Below are 20,357 nucleotides of genomic sequence, written 5' to 3' on the forward strand. Positions count from 1 at the left end.
CACAGGCTGTGCATTATGAACAGGTGCTCGATCGTGTTGAAAGATGCAATCGCCATCCCCGAATTGCTCTTCAACAGTGGGAAGCAAGAAGGTGCTTAAAACATCAATGTTGGCCTGTGCTGTGATAGTGCCACACAAAACAACAAGGGGTGCAAGCCCCCTTCATGACCACACCATAACACCACCACCACCTCCGAATTTTACTGTTGGCAGTACACATGCTGGCAGATGACATTCACCGGACATTTGCCATACCCACATCCAGCCATCAGATCGCCACATTGTGTACAATGATTCCTCACTCCACACAATGTTTTTCCACTGTTCAATTGTCCAATGTTTATGCTCCTTACACTAAGCGAGGTGTCGTTCGGCATTTACCTGCATGATGTGTGGCTTATGAGCAGCCACTTGACCATGAAATCCAAGTTTTCTCACCTCCTGCCTAACTGTCATAGTACTTGCAGTGGATCCTGATGCAGTTTGGAATTCCTGTGTGATAGTCTGGATAGATGTCTGCCTATTACACATCACGAACCTCTTCAACTGTCAGCGGTCTCTGTCAGTCAAGAGACAAGGTCAGTCTGTACGCTTTTGTGCTGTACATGTCCCTTCACATTTCCACTTCACTATCACATTGGAAACAGTGGGCCTAGGGATGTTACGGAGTGTGGAAATCTCGCATGCAGATGTATGATACAAGTGACACCCAATCACCTGGCCACGATCGAAGTCCGTGAGTTCCGAGAGTGCCCCATTCTGCTCTCTCATGTTGTCTAATGACCACTGAGGTCGCTGATATGGAGTACCTGGCAATAGGTGGCAACACAATGTACCTAATATGAAGAATGTATGGTTTTGGGGTTGTCCGTATACTTTTGATCACATAGTGTATGTTGAACCAGTAAGAACTCTCTTTTTTTTCAATACAACTCCAACACACACATGCTTGCACATAGCTATCTGGCCACCCAACCATCAAAACACACACACATGTGCACACAAACACACACACACACACACACACACACACAGAGAGAGAGAGAGAGAGAGAGAGAGAGAGAGAGAGAGAGAGAGAGACATTAGCTTTATTGTTGACCAGAGGTGTAAGGTGTGAAGGTGTGATGTGGACGTAGTACCTGGTGGTCGTGGCCAGCCGGCTTAGAGCCCGTAGTCGAATGACTCCCACTCACTGAATCGCGAGTCCTGCTTCTGCAGCAGCCGCTGCTGGCACGCTTCCAGGTAAGAGTCCTGGATACGGTACATTCCAGAGTTCGCCTGGAACATCAGTGTCTCCAGGATGCGCTCATTCTTGATCGCCTTGCTGGGCAGAACGATCTGTAAAATGAAAGCCATTATGCAGTTTTCGTCATGCATTAATATCCTTCCCCCACTGGTTGTTATCACTAGGTAGCAATCTTGTACAGTCTTTATTTTGCAGCTTGAGGTGTACAAGTATCAATGTTTCAAATAACAAGAAAAATATATACTAACAATATTTACTGTGTAATAGGAAATTGAAATATTATGAATTTGTGACCAGACCAGAAATACTGTATGAAGTGAAAACTCTTAATGCTAAGAAAAATGCTAGGACCCAAAAACAGCAGTGAATCAGAATACTTATTAAGGCCTAATACAGAGCTTTACCTGAAAGTAGAAAAGCTAACAGACATAATGAGAAAAATAAAATTAAAATTCTATGGCTGCATAGCCTGGATAAAAAAATGACAGTATAACTAGACAAATCTTTTGCTTACTAAGCAATTACAAATCCAAATTAACATGACTGGGAGGAGTAGGAAGTGATGTTGAAAATGTGGGAGTCAACATGGACACAATAAGAAACAAAACAGATATTCAGGAGAGGAAAAAAATCAAAAACTGGAAGAATGTAGATGCAGGAAGAGAAGCAACAACATTCTCAAAGAACGAAAGCAGTGTAGGCCCAAAGGAAACTGCAGTTGCAAATAAAGAAGCAGAAAAGAAACAGTGGCTATTTATCGCACCCTCTGGAAGGATTATTCGGAATAAGAAAAATACTTGTTTAATATGTGTGCCCTCTGATGGACATCCACTGGCAGTACGTGAGGCAGGCTAGTGAAGGCAGGTGTCCTGACCTTGATGAGCTCCTGCGGAGAGATGCGGTACAGCTTGAGGTCCCTAGCAAGGCGCTCCATGATGCACTTGAACTCGAGCTTGGCATCCATCTTGGAGGAGGTCTTGGTGCGGATCTTGTTGCGCGCCCAGCCCAGCATCGCCTCAAACTTGCGCACCTCGGGGATCTCCAGGTTGCGGCACATGATCATCTGCACCATCGACTCGGACAGCATCATGAAGTCTTGCACTTGGAACAGCTGCACACAGAGGGTCCTTACTGTTGTTGAGTTTAGGACTGCCCAAAAGCACTGTTAGTGGCACTATTGGGTATTTGAGTTATAAAGCATTACAATACACTAAAAAGAAATTATATTGACCAATAGAATGAAAGGAAGCAGTTTTTAAAGGAGGATCAAGAACAGACTGTGGAAGTTACAGTCTCTTAAATACAGCATACGAAGTATATGCAAAGATAACAGTAAATCCGATGAGAACCATTGAAGACAACATATTACTCAAAGAACACACAGGTTTCCAAAAAGAAGATAGTGCTCAGATAACATTTTTGCATTAAAACAAGTGACACAAAAAAGAAGAGAATACAATGTAGAAATCTACATAGTCTTTATAGACTACAGCTAAGATTTTAATAATGTTTATGCAAGAAAACTATTGATATTACGGAAAAAAGAGGAATACCACTACATCTGATTGAAGTTACCCAAAATAGAAGGGCATGATGAAAAATAATTCTTCAAAATTTCTTATGTGAAAGAGCTTAAGGTTTTCTAAATAAAACACACTTTATTAACATTATACATATTTGTTCTTCATGTCTCCAAATTTACTTCTCATCATACTCAAATTGGTGGTCAACAAATTTCTCCCAGCAAGAGACGAATTTGTTGATACCATCATTGTAGGATGTCGCACTTTGTTGATGGAGCCACAACATCAACTCTGCCTGCACTGCTTCATCATTATCAAAGTGAAGTCCTCAAATGTGTTCTTTAAGTTTCAGAAACATGAAAACTGTATGGGGCTAAGATGGGACTGTACGGAGGATGATCAATGACAGTGAACACGAGGCATCACATTGTTGCATATGTCACAGTGCTTATCTGTTGTCTCGTATTGTCGTGCTGAAGGAGAAGGAGCTCCATAAATAGACAAACTCTTCAAATTCAAAACTCAGGTATAGCATACTGCCTGTATGATTCCGCAATGAGGAACTGGTTCACCATACCTGATACCTTGTCTTCCATACAGCAGCAACATCATAGCCTGTAATGAGATCCACAACACTTGGGACCATCCTGACCCTGACACAATGACTAAACCCCTTGAAGCTACCATACTGCTGGAGTTCATTGTTACACTTCACCTGCTGTACCAAATGGTTCCAGCAATTTTGTATGGGATTAAGAACAGACCAGTTAAGATATGACGAGATGACTTAGTGTTCAACAAACGAGGAACGTATTTAGGGAGTCCTGTGACGTTTGCTGTTGTCATCTTGGAAGATGGGAGTGTCAACAGCATATCGTGCAGGTATAAAGGAAGGTTGCCGAGGATATAAACATCCAGAAATCTGAATGAGTGGACCAGAGTGATGAAACGATAAAAAGCCTCCAATTATCACAGAACCAACTCTGGTCTGAACACACAGCACAGGTCAATGCCTCATTGGGCCATTGGTGTACTCAATGCTTTGCATCATTTGAAAACAGCTAAGGTAGTGGGCCACAGTGCAGTTTCTCTGTTGTTTGGTCCAGTGACAACATGCAACTGTTTGTGATGCTGTGAGTGGCAGTCTTTTGTGAGGTATCTTTCTCCAAATGCCGATTGCAATGATTTTACTTTGCAGTGTCCCCTTGAAACTGAGATTGACCTGAATTCACTGATAATATCAATTCCTGTTGCATTTGAAACTGATTGTCATTGACAAGCCACGGTACTAGGCTCAGGTCCCTGTTGGTTAGGATGTTTTTACACCTATTGTTCTTACGTCTTGTTACATGGCTGCAGGTGGTGCGTCGTTACTTGTAGACATGTTAGACAGCCTTCACTGGTACACCGACAAATCGGGCAACTTCTTTCATGCTTCCAATCAGGACTGGTTATTCAGTGGTAAAGTGTGTGCTTAGAAACCAAAAGGTCTCGTGATGAAATCCCAGTTGGGCACAAAAATCTTCACTCTGCCTTTAATCTAATCTTTACCCCACTGATGTGAGGAGTCAGCAGGTATGACAAGTGGTTAGTAATTCATTTCAACCTGCAGGTTCCCTTTTTCAAATTGGATAATGGGGTAAGTTAGGGAAAGGCAAGCCACTGAAGTGGTGTTTAATTTAAAGGCTAGTACTCAGTCTTTGAGCCACAAGCTACTACAATCATTATTATTCACAGTTCTAGAGAATGGAAAACACACATTTGCAGACACAAAATTTCTATTAAGTGGTTTAAGAAAGGAAATCAGTTCAGTAAGATTTGCTTGACAAAGGAACAACTTTGACAGTAATTAAGATACCATTGTGTCATTTTCTCCGTGTGGATTTAGAGAAGATACGAAAATGTAAAACACAAAGGTCAGACCGGGATTTGAATCCCTTCACTCTCCAATACAGATAGATTTGCTCCGAAACATTTTAAAAGAGATGGGCAAGGCAATTCTACATATTAATCTACATTTATAATCCACAAGCCACTGTACACTGTACAGTGCATGGTGGAGGGTACATCTTACTAACATAACCAATTTTTTGTTCTATTCTAAGGATGTGCCGAGAGGAAAAAGTAACAGTCTATATGCATTTGTATGCACCCTAATCACCTTTTTATATCATTCTCATGGTCCCTACTTGAGTTATGCAACAATGACAGCACAATGGTGGCACAGTCTTCTTCGAAAACAGGTTGTCTAAATTTAGCCAATGGGATTCTGCGAGATGTAAATTGTTTTTCTTCCAGAGATTCCCATTTAAGTTCCCTGAGAATTTCTGTCTCACTTTTGCATGGACTATGCAGATGGGTTACGATCCTTGCAATGTCTCTCTGAATTTGTTCAATGCCTGCTGTCATACCTAATCAATAAGGACTCCAAACACTGGAACAATAGAATGAGTTGCACAAGTGTCTTGCATGCCATTTCCTTTAAAAATGTGTCACATTTTCCCAGAATACTTCCAATAAATCTTAGTCTTCCATGTACATTTCCTAATTCAGATTTTATGTGTTTATCTCATTTCACATTACCATTAAATACATATACGATGTTCAAGACATTCATGACTACCCTTGTTCTCAGATACTGTAAGGCTTTTCATCTTTTTTTAACCCTTTGAGCACTCATACGTGAAACCCTGCCATGATCTACCTCTCCGCAGGGGCTGCGGACGACCTTAGCCGCTCTAGTGGTATTTCCCATGGGTGCTGCAGACGGCATTCACCGTCACAGCCTGGCCAGTTCCTGTGTCCTAATGACAGCTTTTACCGTTCGCCTGTTCCACTACCTGTGGTCCTGCAGACGTCTATAGCTACTCAGCAGTATTTTCGTCAAATTTCACAGTTGGTGTTCGACATTAGTGTTAGCTGGTGCATGTCTGCATTTGCATTCTGCTTCTGTGATTTCAGTTAGCTTACTGCCTATTCATCAGGATTTTTAGAAAGTTATAACTTTTTAATTCCACAAACAAACAGCATGTCGGTATGGCTGCACAGAAGAAGAGATATTGGAGATACTCACAAGGAGTAACAGTGACAGTGAGTGTTGCATCTTCAATAACTGTAGTGATGATGATGATGATGATTCTTCAGAAGAATCTGGTAGTAATACATGTCCACATACTTCGCTTAGGTTAGTTCTTTTTCAGATACTGAAAGTGAAGATGAATCAATCCATAAAAGCCCACGCCTTAGCGACAAATTGAACTGGCAAAAGTGTGATTTCATTCCAGTACTGAATGCATTTGATGATTCATCTTCAGGACACAATTGCCAACTAGTGCCTGATTCGAGCATTCTCTCCTTTTTCATGTATTTCAGTCAGAAAATCTGTTGAAATTAGTAGCACTTGAAATGAAGCAATTCTACATTTTCACCATTGTAAATACGTCGGAATCAGTCCATTCTCAACAGTCTACCTGGAAAGACAGTGGTTTGAGGAACTGTATTGCTTCTCTTGTATTTAACTTCTCAAGGCCCGTGTTAAAAAGTTAAGAATAAGGAAATATTGCTCTAGAGATGTACCTCTGAGCACTCCAATTTTCAGCAAAGTTATGTCCCGTGACCATTTTATGTTACTTTTCAGAATATCACATTTGAATGACAACTCTGCCAATCATGGAGATGACAGTTTGTTTAAAATTAGGAAAATAATTTATAGAGTTCCTGGCATTCCACAGTGTGTTTAATCCATACAAGAAGCTGTGTGCTGCTGAAAGCCTATTATGGTTCAAAGGTCGTTTATCTTTTAAACAATTCAATCCTTCGAAATGAAGTAGATTTGGAATCAAGACATTTCTGTTGTGTGACAGTAAAACTGGATATGTTTTGGATTTCATTGCATACTCAGGCAAAACAACAGAAATTGAAGTCCACAATATGGGAAAATCTGGCGATATAGTGGCATACTGTGAATGTGAACATACCCTGAATGTCGACAATGATAAGCAAGTCCAGATTTGTTCCTCTGGCACAACCATAGAGAGCAGCATGCAGTGCTGTACGTAGCAACAGGCACAATTTGCCAAAGCTACAGAAGAAACTGAAACAGGGAGAAGCTGAATTTATGTCAATTGACAAAATGCTTGCTATCAAGTGGTGGGACAAGAGAGAAGTATTGATGTTGACTATCTGTAACACTACAGTATTGTGTGACAAGGGAAAGACAAACAGGAAGACTGGCAATAAAGTAATGAAGCCACAGATTGGTGAAAGGGAGAAAAATACCATCAGCAGATTTTCATTTATATCTGGTACAAAAACTTGTGGAAAAATTTCTATAGAAAGCATAAGATATAGGAAAGGAAGACACACTGATGACAAGAATCCTCTGCACTTTTACTGGAAGGCACTTCCCAAATGTCATTCCAAAGTGACCAGTTCAAGGAATGCAGACTGTGGCACAGATGTGCAGTCTGCTCGAAACAGAATGTATGCCGAGAAATGAAATATGAATGCAAAACATGGAATGTACACTTGTGTGTTGTGCCATGTTTTGAAACCTACCACACAAAGAAGAACTGTTAGCCAAGTTGCTACATCTGGAAGATGAAATTAAGCCCTTACTTCTGAAAAAATTGCTTAAAAATAAAAAAAAGACAAAAAATGAAAAATAAGTACAAAAATTAAAAAAAGAAAATCAACTTCGCCAAAATTTGGATGAGAAAGAAGGATGAGAAATATAACAATGCTAAATAAATAAATAATTAAAAACAAAAATAAACAGTTAAAAATACAGAACTATCTGAGCTTGATGAGCCTCTCCATATGAATTACTGTGCTCACAAACACCTTATGTATGAACATGTGAAACATACAATCTCTGCTGACAGACTGGATGCTTCAAATCCAAGACCATAATGAACAAAACAAATAAATAATTATTCATATCAATAATTTTAATTGTGAATAATGAAAATCATGAAAATCGCATAGAAAAAAGCTCTTTCAGTATTTCTAGAATTTTTCAATATTCTAGGCAACTTTTCCAAACTTTTCTTAGATACAAACCTTGCCTTCACAATTACGAACACAACAAAAAAAGAATCATCCAAATCTGTTAAGCCATTTTTGAGTTTTGGTGAGACTAACACACAGCAGTTCATATATATGTAAAAAAAAAGTTAACTTCATTAGATGGTGGTCAGTCAGTTGCACACACTTGCCTGTTTCTGAGGCACAAAAGGTCATTAGGAATTAAAGCTGACATTTAATTAGGTTGTGCAGAAACTGTAGTATTTCCTTATTGAATTCTTAAATAAAAGTTATACACCATCATTTATTTCTACTGTATAGTAACAATTACATACCGTATGAAAAGAATTAAGAAACGTTGACTTTTGGTTTAGAAGTTTCCCTAGGGATAGTTTATTGGGTTAATGAGCTCAAAATATAATGATAAGCTTTGAATGTGTTTCTTGGCATCCAGGCACTTCCCTTGAAAGTTGTTTGGAGGCAAATTATAGCGCTAGTACAGACGAACGTCAATGTTTCATCATTATGGATTCTACAATGTTGACATTGTAAATTATGTCCAAAAAGCTGATCAACATGTGAAATAAAACTCATATGTATATCAACAACAACTAATTGCAAATGAAAGAAAGCCTTTCATGAGGAGTTACATGTTAGCAGCATAAGCTATTTCAGTGTACATTGTCTGTTAAGCAATTCATCTGCAGATTCAAAGCTATGGAATAAGTACCCAGATACATTGGGTTTACTTGTAATGTCTGTGACCAGACTCAGACTAACAGACAATCCTGACTGACCTGGCCCCAGCAATACTCAGCAAAGGGCAAGGTTGGCAGAACGAAGAGCTCAGGCGTGGACAGCAGGTCACGGAGGTGGCTATTAGTGTACGTAAACAGACTAGGTGACCTTAAGGGCATGCTCGACATGGCCAGCCAGATGCGCAGCTGCAGCAGCCAGAGGATTAAATGAATTATCTTACACTTACTCATATTTAAAGAGAAATGGGAAATGTGTGAATACTATTGACCCTATAATGCCCAATTAGTTGATCAGAAAACCCTGATTGATTGGTCTTCAAACAAATCATTAATTATTAAGATGGGTGCGAGGTACATGGAATGGAAGTTTATTTTATTTGATGTTGTAAACACTGTAAAAGGATACACACCATTTTTTCAAGGCAGTCGATGTTACTACAACATAATAAAGAAAGCACCCAGCTGAGAAATTTGAGAGCTTTGAAGCAATCTACCTGACAACTCATGTTAGTAACATACAGATCAGAACAATATGCTGATAAATAGAAAGACACAAATGAAGACACACCAGGTGAAGATCAGTCCAGATCCAGGAAAAGCTTTAAGTTGCCACAAAAGAAAATCAGAAACAATTTTCAAAGTCGTTGGAAGAATTTACTGTAAACTACATACATGGAAGAGTAATCTATGATACACTACATGATCAATACTGTGCGGACACCTCTTTGTAATACTGAATTGGAATGCTCCACTAGATATCACAAAAGGTGGACCCACCAATATAAAAGATGGCCGGAATACTGTTTGTCAGGATAGAATCAGTGACAGCTGAATGGTCCAGCCAGGAAAGCTCACTGATCTTGGACATGGTCTATACTCTGTTCATCATAAGAATAAACCTGATATAAACATTACGTCATGTATTCTTCTGCATTTGCTCGTATCTCATTGGATTTCATTTCACGCAGAGCGGAAGCCAAGCTGTGACCAGTACAGTCAAGTACGATCATAGCTAAATGTTTTATGCTGTGTTACATGGACATAGATTGAGCGATAATGCGGGACAACAGCTGTACCAGTGCATAAAAATTTGACAGCACTGGCCACTCAGCGGTCCACCTAACCTGCAATGGTGTGAGCATTTGCAGTTCAGATGTAAAAAGAGATGGACAAAGAAACAATATGATTCCCCAAGTGTACTCCAAAGATTTCACCGTACTGTTGAATACGAGAGCCAATGAAGGTATTAATTACAGTCAGTCATCAGGTAATCTCTTAGTTCCTTCCTTATCCGAATCTGACAAATACATCTCAGTTCTGGGACTGTCATCTGCTACGTTGACAATGAGTCGATCAACAATAGAATCCACGAAGCCACCCAGGCACCACATTTTCTCCTCTTCTTTTATGAAGTGCTGTTCCTGAGTGCATTAGTTCCAGTATGTCTGGCAGCTTAACAGTCTTGTTATTTCTCGGGCCAAATCCCTTAACTTGTTTTCAGATCAGTTCTGTAGGTTTCATATTGTAATGGTACAAGTGGCAAATGTAAAAATGCAGCATTTGTATGGTGTTCTCGATGCTGTGAAAATGATTGTTTTCCATATTTCTAGAACAGTTATGTACATCTGTGGTATAAAACAATGGACACAAGCCAAATAAAGAGTATTTAGTTTTCCATTTTTGCCTTCAAAAATTAGACTGTCATGCTTTCTTGATTTAAGCAACCTTCATAAACAGTCTTTTATAAAATATCAACAACTAAGAATTTATATTTAAACTTAAAACAGAAATTTTGCATGCAATATGTAATTAGAAACAAGGAGACAGGCATTGTTCATAAAAAATTATGATAAATGACTCATGCAAGAATTGAAAAAGCGAACAGTAGCCTGCAATTAATTATCAATCTACTATGCTATCGATACCACTATAAATACAATGTAAGTTTGTGTCTCAACTGTATGTAATACCCATCGAAAAACTTCAAAGCTGATTATCTCTGTGAATTTATGAAAAACATTAAGAACAACCTATGTCTCAGAACTTTTTAACCGTGTTCCAAACCCACGTTTCGCTGAGGAACAGTAAGCAGCCTCAGATATTTTCATACTGAGTATTAACAGTGTGACAATCAGAGCACAACAGTACAGAGGCTGTGACTCTACACAGTTTTTTAAATAAAAGCTACATAGCTAAAGCATGATTAAGAAATACGTTGATCGCTGTTGATACATCTGAATATCTTAAAGTTTCATTTAATGTAACTTAGAAATAATACATCTCATACAAAGTAGGACTTACTTCCAAGAGCATAACAACAACAGTGTACGTGTGTTATGGCTTCTGGACAATCATTGCATTTGTGTTTTTTACATCAGGTTTAATCTTATGATGAACAGACTAAAGCCAATGGATGTCACACGAGTAACAAATCCATCAACAGACATTTGGTCTCATACAAAGCTGCCTGACTGTTGGTGACCTGACTGTGAAGTGGAAACATGAAGAAACAACCACAGATAAACGATGACCGGGCAGACATCATATACCAATACACAGGGATGAGGAGCTTTAAGAAGTGTTGTAACCACGACCGGAATGGTCGTGGGGTGGCCATGAATGAAGGCGTGGTGGGACAGAACAGGAGTGGCCTGCAAACAAACAAGATGGACGAACGGGAAAGGATGGACACACACAATGATAGACGAGCGAGCAAGACACCAAGAACAGCAAACTGCAAGAAGCAACAGGGTCACAAGCGAAGCCCTCAAGAAATCAACAACATCCACTCGGACACAGAAAGTACACACGATGTCTGTAAGCAACATATTGAGAGACTCACATGAATACCAGACTGCATCACTGAGTTTTTTTAAAAATTGTGATTTCATTCTCCTACCCCATATGGGGAGGGGAGGGCTGTCAGTGGCACAATCCACCGCTCTTCAGCCGAGTGACATGACAAATAATACGAGAATAAAATGTACACATAAGGCAATAAAAAAGGGGTACATAAAACAGATTAAGGGGAGATAATGGAGGTAAAAATACACTGATATGGAGACGTTCATTGGAGGACAATTAAAAAAGTCGACATAAAGTTAAAAAACACAGCTGGCGATTCTTAAAACACAAAGAAGACACTGAAGGCACACACACACAGGTTAAAAGTTGGCCACAGTATTAAAAACACTCCAGAACAACACACTTTAAAGCCATTTGGAGCGCACACAATGAAGAATAAAACTGCCAGGTGGGACCTGCCGAGGGAGAGGCCGGAGAGGATGGAAAAGGAGGGGAGAGCAAGGTGCAGCAGGGGAGGTGGCGGGATGAAGAGAGTAGGGGCGTCAGCAGGTACACGAAGAGGCAGGAGGCTGTTGGGGCAGGAGATGAAGAATGAAGAGGGAAGACAAGGCAAGAGGGAGTGCAGAGACACTGAAAGGGAGCACAAGAGGGGGGGGGGGGGGAGTAGGAGGGGCAAGCCACTCAGGAGAAGGGGGGGAGGAGAGGGAGCCCTGAAGAGGAGGCAGGAAGATGGGGTTAGAGCTGGTACAAAGGGTAGATGTCAGGGCGAAGCTCATCATCTGGGAGGGGTAGATGGTGGAAGTTGCATTGGGAAAGGAGGCGGAGGGTGTGGAAATGGAGAGAGGGTGGGACACAACTGTAAAGGCGCGGCAACGGTCTGGGGGTGGAGAGGAAGGGAGACACCAGGGGGTGAGGGGGATCAATGTGGCAGACAATATATAGTGTGCGGATGTGTTCGAGGAAAAAGAGAAGGTGGGGGAAGGGGATGAGGTCGTAGAGGACGCGTGTGGGGGACGGAAGGCGGATGCGGAAGGCAAGGCGGAGCACATGGCGTTCAAGGATTTGGAGGGATTTATAGAACCTGGGAGGGGTGGATATCCAAGCCACGCTGGCATAACAGAGGATGGGGTGGATCAAAGATTTTTAGGTGTGAAGGATGGTGGAAGGATGCAGACCCTATGTTCGGCTGGACAGGAGTTTCAGGAGGTGGAGTCTGTTGTGAGCTTTGTGGTGGGTGGTAAGGAGATGGGGAGTCCAGGTGAGGTGGCGATCAAGGGTGAGGGCAAGGTATTTGAGGGTAGGAGTGAGGTGGATAGGATGGCCATAAATGGTGAGGTAAAATCATGGGGACAGAAGGAGCAGGTAGTGCAGCCTATGATGATCGCCTGGGACTTGGAGGGGTTGATACGGAGGAACCACTGGTTGCACCAAGCGGTGTATTGGTAAAGGTGGGTTTGGAGGGTATGTTGGGACCGTTGAAGGGTAGGATATAGGGCTAGGAAGGTGGTGTCATCAGCAAACTGGAGGAGATGAACAAGCGAGGGAGGTTTGGGCATATCAGCAGTGTACAGGAGATAGAGGATAGGGGAAAGGACGGAGCCTTGGTGCACACCGGCAGAGGGATAGAAAGTGCGGGAGTTTGACTTATGGTTAGTCACATAGGAGGGATGATGGGAGAGGAAGAAAGCAACAAGATGGACGAAGCTTATGGGGAGAGCACAGGTCTGGAGTTTGAAGAGGAGCCCGGGTTGCCAGACTCGGTCATAGGCGTTCTGGAGGTCAAGGGAAACAAAGATAGCGGAGTGACAGGAGTTAAGTTGGAGGGAAGAAGATTGGTAAGGTTAAGGAGCTGGTTGTCGGCAGAGAAGGAAGGCTGGAAGCCACTTGGGTAAGGAGAAGGTGGTGGTGCTGGTTAAGGTGGCGGTGAATATGGTGCCTCACTGAGTGAGAGGCAGGTGCTTAAATACATGATAGGGTATGTTACTATTGGCTGCTGAGACCACATTCTCCACAGTGGTGCCCTCACATTATACGTGGAGCAGCAGTCCACGCAGCTATGTCTTACGGCACAACGGCTGCATAGACCTCTAGTAGTAATTGAGGTCTATGCCGTCTAGTGCAGATTCGAAACCTGTGGCGCTCGGTACCAGAAGAAGGGTTGTTGTAAAAATCGCGTGAAATCAGTGGACAGAATCACTCGTGAGTTCCAAAGCGCTACCAGCAGTCTGTCTAGCACAATGCCTGTGTGTAGGGAGTTAAAGGAATTAAGTACTGTGGTTGAGGAGCCACTCATGAGCCTCACATATCAGTAGCTAGTGCTAAGTGACACTTGTGATGGTACAAAGAGTGATGCCACTGGACAGCAGATGGCTGGAAAATAGTGATAAATCACACTATACACTGCAGCAATCCAATAAAGTGCTTGTGTTTGGTGAATGCCTGGAGAATGTTACCTGCCATCATGTGTAGTATGCACAGTGAAGCATGGAGGAGTCAGTGTTACACCTTGGGGATATTTTTCACAGTTAGGTTGTGGTCCCCTGGCTGTGCTTAAGAAAATGCTAGATGTGGAAGGGCGTAAACACATATTACAGGCTTGTGTACTGCATACAATAGAGGAACAGTCTGGGAATGGTGGTTGTCTGTATCAGCACTAGAGTGCATCCTGCAATGAATCAGCATTTGCGAGGTAATGGTTTGTGGACAATAACATTCCATAAATGGACTGACCTACCCAAGGGTCTCCATCTGAACCCAGCGGAACACCTTCACCATGCGCTACAATGTTGACTTCAATCCGGGTCCCAGTGTCTAACATCACTACCTTTTCCGGTTTCCGCTCTTGTGGAAGAATGAGCCGCCACTCCTCCACAGACATTCAGACACCTCACTGTCTCTATCAAAGTTCAAATCATCATAAGGGTGAAGAGTGGAAACATCCTATATTAACGTCCCGTTATAGGTGCCCAGATACTTTTGGTTAGACAGCACTGTGAAATCCAAATGGGAGCAAATAAACGCTAAATGAGGAAATAACTGTTCGTGGTAAGTAGGATGGAAAGTTAGTTACTTTGCTTATCAGAACATTTATTTAACTTCTATTGTAAAAGCAGGTATGAAGAAGGTGGAAGAACATTTCAACATGAATGAATATCAAAGCTGTTTGTGGATGACAGACAGTACATCTTGTGAAAGGCTTGCTCTTTGTTAAACCGCTTGTGCTTGATGTTGCATGAATTTTGCAATTAAGAGTGGCTGCCTACTTTATTCACAAATATTAGTGCTGTGCAGGAAATTTGTGAAAGCATACTAAGTCGCTTCGCTCCTGTGGGTCATCTCTAAGACATTACTAATTTTGTGCGTCATCCATTCTACTGCAGATTGCAGTGGTTGGTAGATCCGCTGAAGTGCCTCCAACTGCTGATAGTGAATAGTGGTGACCACAGAATGGTGATAGACTACTCACCTGGTGCGCTCTGGTCTCCACGAAGGCAAGTATCATGTTGACCAGCTCTGACGCAGACGTGTACCGCCAGTAGTAGTTCTCCAGGGCGCACAGCATCACGCAAACCTGTTAGAGGAGGGATAGCCAGGTTAGACTGATGTCTCTCTGTTTCCTGGTGTCCATCCAGGTTCACCATTCCATATTTATGGACGGTTTTCAACATAGGTACTTCAAGTGATGGTCTTAGATAAGCTTGTTGTTAGTGTAGATTCACATATTACAATACTGAGCACAGAAAAGGAATTGCGAATTTGAATGGACACCTGACTAACATCATCTGTCAAGAGAGCTGAAGAAATCTAAGATGATCATGTTATGAGACCCCTCCCCCCTCTCTTACTGGCTTTCTTTCTCTTTATATTCCGTCTCCCCTTCTTCATCCATCTCTCTTCCTTCATCTGTTCCTCTTCCAAAATCCATTCCTGCAATTTCTTTTATCTCTTCTCCTCCTTCCCTTACACAATATTCTTGTATTTCTATTTCTCGTTCCTCATCCTATTTCTGCTCCTTCCCTGCTTTCTGTTCTTCTTCCCACTTTACTTTCTCTTCCTGCTTCAGAATATGTCTCCATCTCCTTCCATTCTTCCTTACCCTTCCATTCCTTCATTCCTTCTACTCTTTCGCTTCTCCCTTACTGTTCCATTCCTACTCCCCTTCAACCCCTCCTACCCCTTTATTCCTCTTTGTCCATCTCTCAGTCCTCTGTCCCCTTCTCCTTCGCTTCCACCATTTTCAATTTTGCTTCCCTTGCCCTCTCCCTCCCCTTTCTCATTTATTCTTTCCTCTTCTCCTTTCTTTCATCCTTACTCCTCCATTCCTACATCTGCCACATTGCTTCTTCCCATTCATTCCACCTTCCGCTTCCACATTTCTCCTGGCTCTTCTCCTTCCATTTTTTCCTTCTGGTCATCCACACACTTTCACCTGTCCTTCCTCTTCACTCCTGCTTCCCCTTCAATTTCTCCTTCTCCCTTCTCCTTCCATCCCACCTTTTCCATTCACTCCTCATTACCCTCCCACTACTCCTAATAGTAATCCGTTTTCCTTTCCTCTCCACTTCTTCCTTAGCTCTCATTTATTCTCATGTACTCATTCATCTCTCCTTTCTCTCTCTCTCTCTCTCTCTCTTGGGTTCTCCTTTTTCCCTCTTTTTTCTCTCTTTTCCTATCTCTTTCACTTTATCTCTTTTTCCTATTTTCAGCCAATTTAACTTTTTAGTTATTTGTTTCCCCTTTCCCTGTGTGTGTGTGTGTGTGTGTGTGTGTGTGTGTGTGTGTGTGTGTGTAACACACATATATGCATATTGCTGCAAATCCTGGAAAATTCACAAACTAATGCTTTCTTATAAAGTTACTTGTGCTAAAATAAAGCAAATGTGTAACAGATTTAAAAATGTTGTTGAAACTAAATACCTTCACGAATGTCCAATGCATGTTTTGCCACCACATACTTTACTACAGAAAAATCAGGTAGCTCTTACATATTATAAGGAAAAGAAAGATGCTCAGCACAATCAAACCGCCACTGATGATACAGTTCCATGCATGGACACTGAGGACATGCAGATTTTTCCTCAGAAATTTGAGTCAACACGTTTCACTTCAAAACCAAATATGGGAAAATATTGAAAAGTATTAATGTTAGTGCAAGAATTGAAAAGGTTAGTGTACTTCATTGTACATGTAACATGGACATGTGACTTTCTCAAGCACACTTTGTATTTAACAGGTTATTCACTAAACCTCGTGGTTCTTCTACAAGTGTGTAATAATAATTTTGGAGTACACTGTTCAGATAAATATTGCAAAGATTCTAATATTTATGGTTAGCATATTCTCACCAGCTGCAACATGACTGTGAATATAAACAAGATCCAGGTACTGTCAAATGTTTTTTTATTCCAGTCTTTGATCACAAAATAAATTCCTTTGACGATGACCGGTTTCAGTCAGTAATGACCATCTTCAGATCTACAATATAAAAAATATGCACCTAGTCTGCAGTCTATCTTTTGAAACAATACAGAATTTCATATCACAATATACTCTCATACAAACTGAGATCTGTACAGATAAAATAAGGTAAATCATACCTGTTCTACACGATGTCCTCATGTGATAAAGGCGTAATGTCATCGTCAAAACATATAAATACACTCAGCAAAGCATCATCTCACAGAACTAAAATATGGTGTAAAATAGGCCACATTGTCCACACAGTCATTTTGCAACTGGTGTTACTGTACAAAATCTACTGAAGTGCAGTAGCACCAGAAATCTGTTTGCTTGTATGCTTCATAGATGCCGCTGCTGTGGGCTTAGATGTACTCTGCCACTAGGTGTAGATTTTTTATATTAAAGATCTGAAGATGGTCATTACTGACTGAAACTGGTTGTCGTCGAAGGAATTTATATTGTGATCCAAGAATGGAATAAGAAAAAAAAAATTGCTTGTATATTCTGCTGTTACCTAAAGTACCTTAACGTTCTCTTACATATAGTGTCAGAGTCGATGTGGATGTCATCTTATACAAAATGTTTCATGAGGAACAGTCAATAATTTATGTGGTGGTAATATAGATTAATTCCAATAAAACATTCCATGCAACATGCATCCAATTTTTATTCATATAGCTGACAACAGAGATAATTATCAGTTAGTGTGTTGGAACTCCAGTTGATATGTCAATAATTTATGAGGTGGTAGTATAAATTAATTCGAATAAAACATTCTGTGGTGTCACCGCCAGACACCACACTTGCTAGGTGGTAGTCTTTAAAGTGGCTGCGGTCCGTTAGTATACGTCGGACCCGCGTGTCGCCACTATCAGTGATTGCAGACCGAACGCCGCCACACGGCAGGTCTAGTCTAGAGAGACTCCCTAGCACTCACCCCAGTTGTACAGCCGACTTTGCTAGCGATGGTTCACTGACAAATTACGCTCTCATTTGGCGAGACGATAGTTAGCATAGCCTTCAGCTACGTCATTTGCTACGACCTAGCAAGGCGCCATTACCAGTTACTATTGATGCTATAAAACATGTACCATCAAGAGTGATGTTCACCAATTATGGATTAAAGTTAAGTATTCCAGAAGCTACGTACTTTTCTTGCTACTATAAAGTCCTAGTCCTGTTCCAGACCTCACGCCAGCCTGCGTGAGCTTAAACGCGTGCCTTTCGGCTTCCTCCTAGTGGATTGGCGGTCTTGCCAGTCCACAACACATTCCATGCAACATGCATCCAATTCTTATTCATATAGCTGACAACAGAGATAATTATCAGTTAGTGTGTTGGAACGCCAGTTGATATGTGTTTCTTCATTGACTGTCATCTTTGTTTTGAAGTTCAAGTTGGAGTAAACGTAACTGAATTTTTCAGCTGAGATGGTGATTGGACAATTCTACTCAATCGTTTAAGCATGCTTCATATATCTGCAAATGCTGAGTATGCCGATATGGTATTTGTGCACATGGTTTGTAAAGGAAATGTTGCTGATGCTTGTGAAGGATACGGTACACAATTTGGTAACTGCAGAGCACCAGATTCAGGAGTGTTTACCCAAGTCTTCACTAAGCTGTGTAAGACTGGTGGAGTGTCCAGCAGTCATATCTCATCTGAACCCGAAAATCAACAGTGTATTGTGTAAAAAGATCTGCAATTTTGGGTCTATAAAATGCAACTGACACAATAACTGAGACCAAACAATCAAGAAATACGCTGAACATTTGGCCATTAGGTGCTTGCAAAATGAAGGGTGGACATCAGTTTCAGCAGAAAAATGACGTTCATTGACGAGGCATAACTGCTGTTGAATGGCTTCGTGAACAAGCAGGATTTGGGGTACCGGTACTGAAAACCCCGAGTAGTTATGGAGAAGACATTGTATGTACAACGAGTGGCTGTGTGGTGTGGAATTTGGGCTGAGGTCATAACTGAGCCGTACTTCTTTGAAGATGTCGCCGTGAACACACTAACAGTGGACAGAGAAGAGTTTTTGTGGTCTGAAATAGATTGCCTGAAAATGAAGAGCCTCGGATTCAAAAAGATGGCGCCACCTGTCACACATCTATTGCTATAATTGTTACCAGAGGGGTTCTTTAGTATGATTTCTCGCAATGGTGGTGTGAACTGTCCGCCGAGATTCTGTGATTTGACACCAAGTGATTTCTTTCTGTGGACATATAACGCCACAATCATTTCCACACTGAGAGTCAGTGGGTATTTTCAGAACTATAGGTGCAAATATGTCGAAAAGTTATGGAAAATTTCATCGAAAGTGTGCTAACAGAGCGAAGGGCATATGAGTAGCATACGCTACAATAATGTATATGTTAGCCAGTTTGATCAATAATTTGTACATTCTAATCCACTCAAGAGTTGAGTTCTTTATGGGACACCCTTTTACACCCACTAAAATATTTACTATTCCTCCTGAAATTCCCTGTTTGTTCGTCTGGCTAGTGTACTAACACTGCAGACGGAAAGCATGTGGGTAGAGCGCTTATATAATAGGCTGAATCGTCCGCCATGTTCTCCCCGACTCTGAGGTTAAGGCAATGTGTTCCTTGGGTGCGGTTACCTATTCACGCAAATTTATACTATATTTCTTACAAAATATTTGATATTGTACTGAACAGTAATTAATGTGTATTGAAATATTTAGATCGCTTTTTTCATATAATAGAAAAAATGAAATATAATATTCCTATGTGGCACTTTATAAATATTAAATGTAAAAGTTAAGAACTCAATACGAATGTCTTCAAATAGAGACGCTATGCAATAACAACTTGTGACTATTTGTTAGTTTTCGTCTGTGTATAGAAGCTTGCAAATGCAGTGTTTATTTTTTAATCGTAAGTAGGTACAACCGCATTTCAACTGTACAGAGGGGGACAGGTAGACTTTGATGTTCCAGTGAAACAAATTCATATTAGTAGTTTCATTTCTTGCTTCTTGTGTTGTGGTCAATAATCTTCAAAGGTTATGTTACTAACAATGGTTAGTCCACTATAAGAATATCTTAATTGTACCTCGTCCTACCATACCTCTATAAGAAATGGTATTAAGTATTATTCATTTTGTGATAACGAGATACAAATACATCATCATAATAAATATTCCTTCTCACTTAGCCAATTGCGAAAATATCTCAGGAATCTAAAAAATTTGAGACAAAGTGCTTCAGTGTAATTATCGACTTAGGGAACAAACTCAGTTGTTTGCAGTTTGTTTCATGTTTATAACTACTTTTATCAATATACAGGGTGTTTCAGACATGATGGTCAATATTCAGCTATATGACAGGAATGATAATTCGAAAAAAAAAAAAAAAAAAAATGAAGTAAAAATGGGCTCTAAAAAGCATGCCATAAGAGCTATGAGCACTCCTTGATCTTGGATACTATGAAACTAATCTCTTCTACTGCAAGCTCTTTGCTTTTCTTATTTTGGGATGTGGTAGTATGGACTAAAACATGAAAAAAATATCCA

The 20,357-nt window shown here is 40.8% G+C and overlaps 1 protein-coding gene across 1 annotated transcript in view; it reads right to left on the reverse strand.

The window, feature by feature from the left end:
• Window positions 1–1,161: 1,161 nt before the first annotated feature.
• The window catches only part of LOC124716738, a 105,067-nt gene continuing 85,871 nt past the window's right edge, over window positions 1,162–20,357 (reverse strand). Inside the window, exons 6-8 of the mRNA XM_047243281.1 lie at window positions 14,824–14,928; window positions 2,121–2,357; window positions 1,162–1,338 (exon numbers count right to left, since the gene is read on the reverse strand). Coding sequence (XP_047099237.1) covers window positions 1,162–1,338; window positions 2,121–2,357; window positions 14,824–14,928 — 519 coding nt within the window. The remainder of the gene's footprint in view (window positions 1,339–2,120; window positions 2,358–14,823; window positions 14,929–20,357) is intronic.

Source organism: Schistocerca piceifrons, chromosome 9 (assembly GCF_021461385.2).
Source record: "Schistocerca piceifrons isolate TAMUIC-IGC-003096 chromosome 9, iqSchPice1.1, whole genome shotgun sequence".
In the NCBI taxonomy this organism is placed as follows: Eukaryota; Metazoa; Arthropoda; class Insecta; order Orthoptera; family Acrididae; genus Schistocerca; species Schistocerca piceifrons.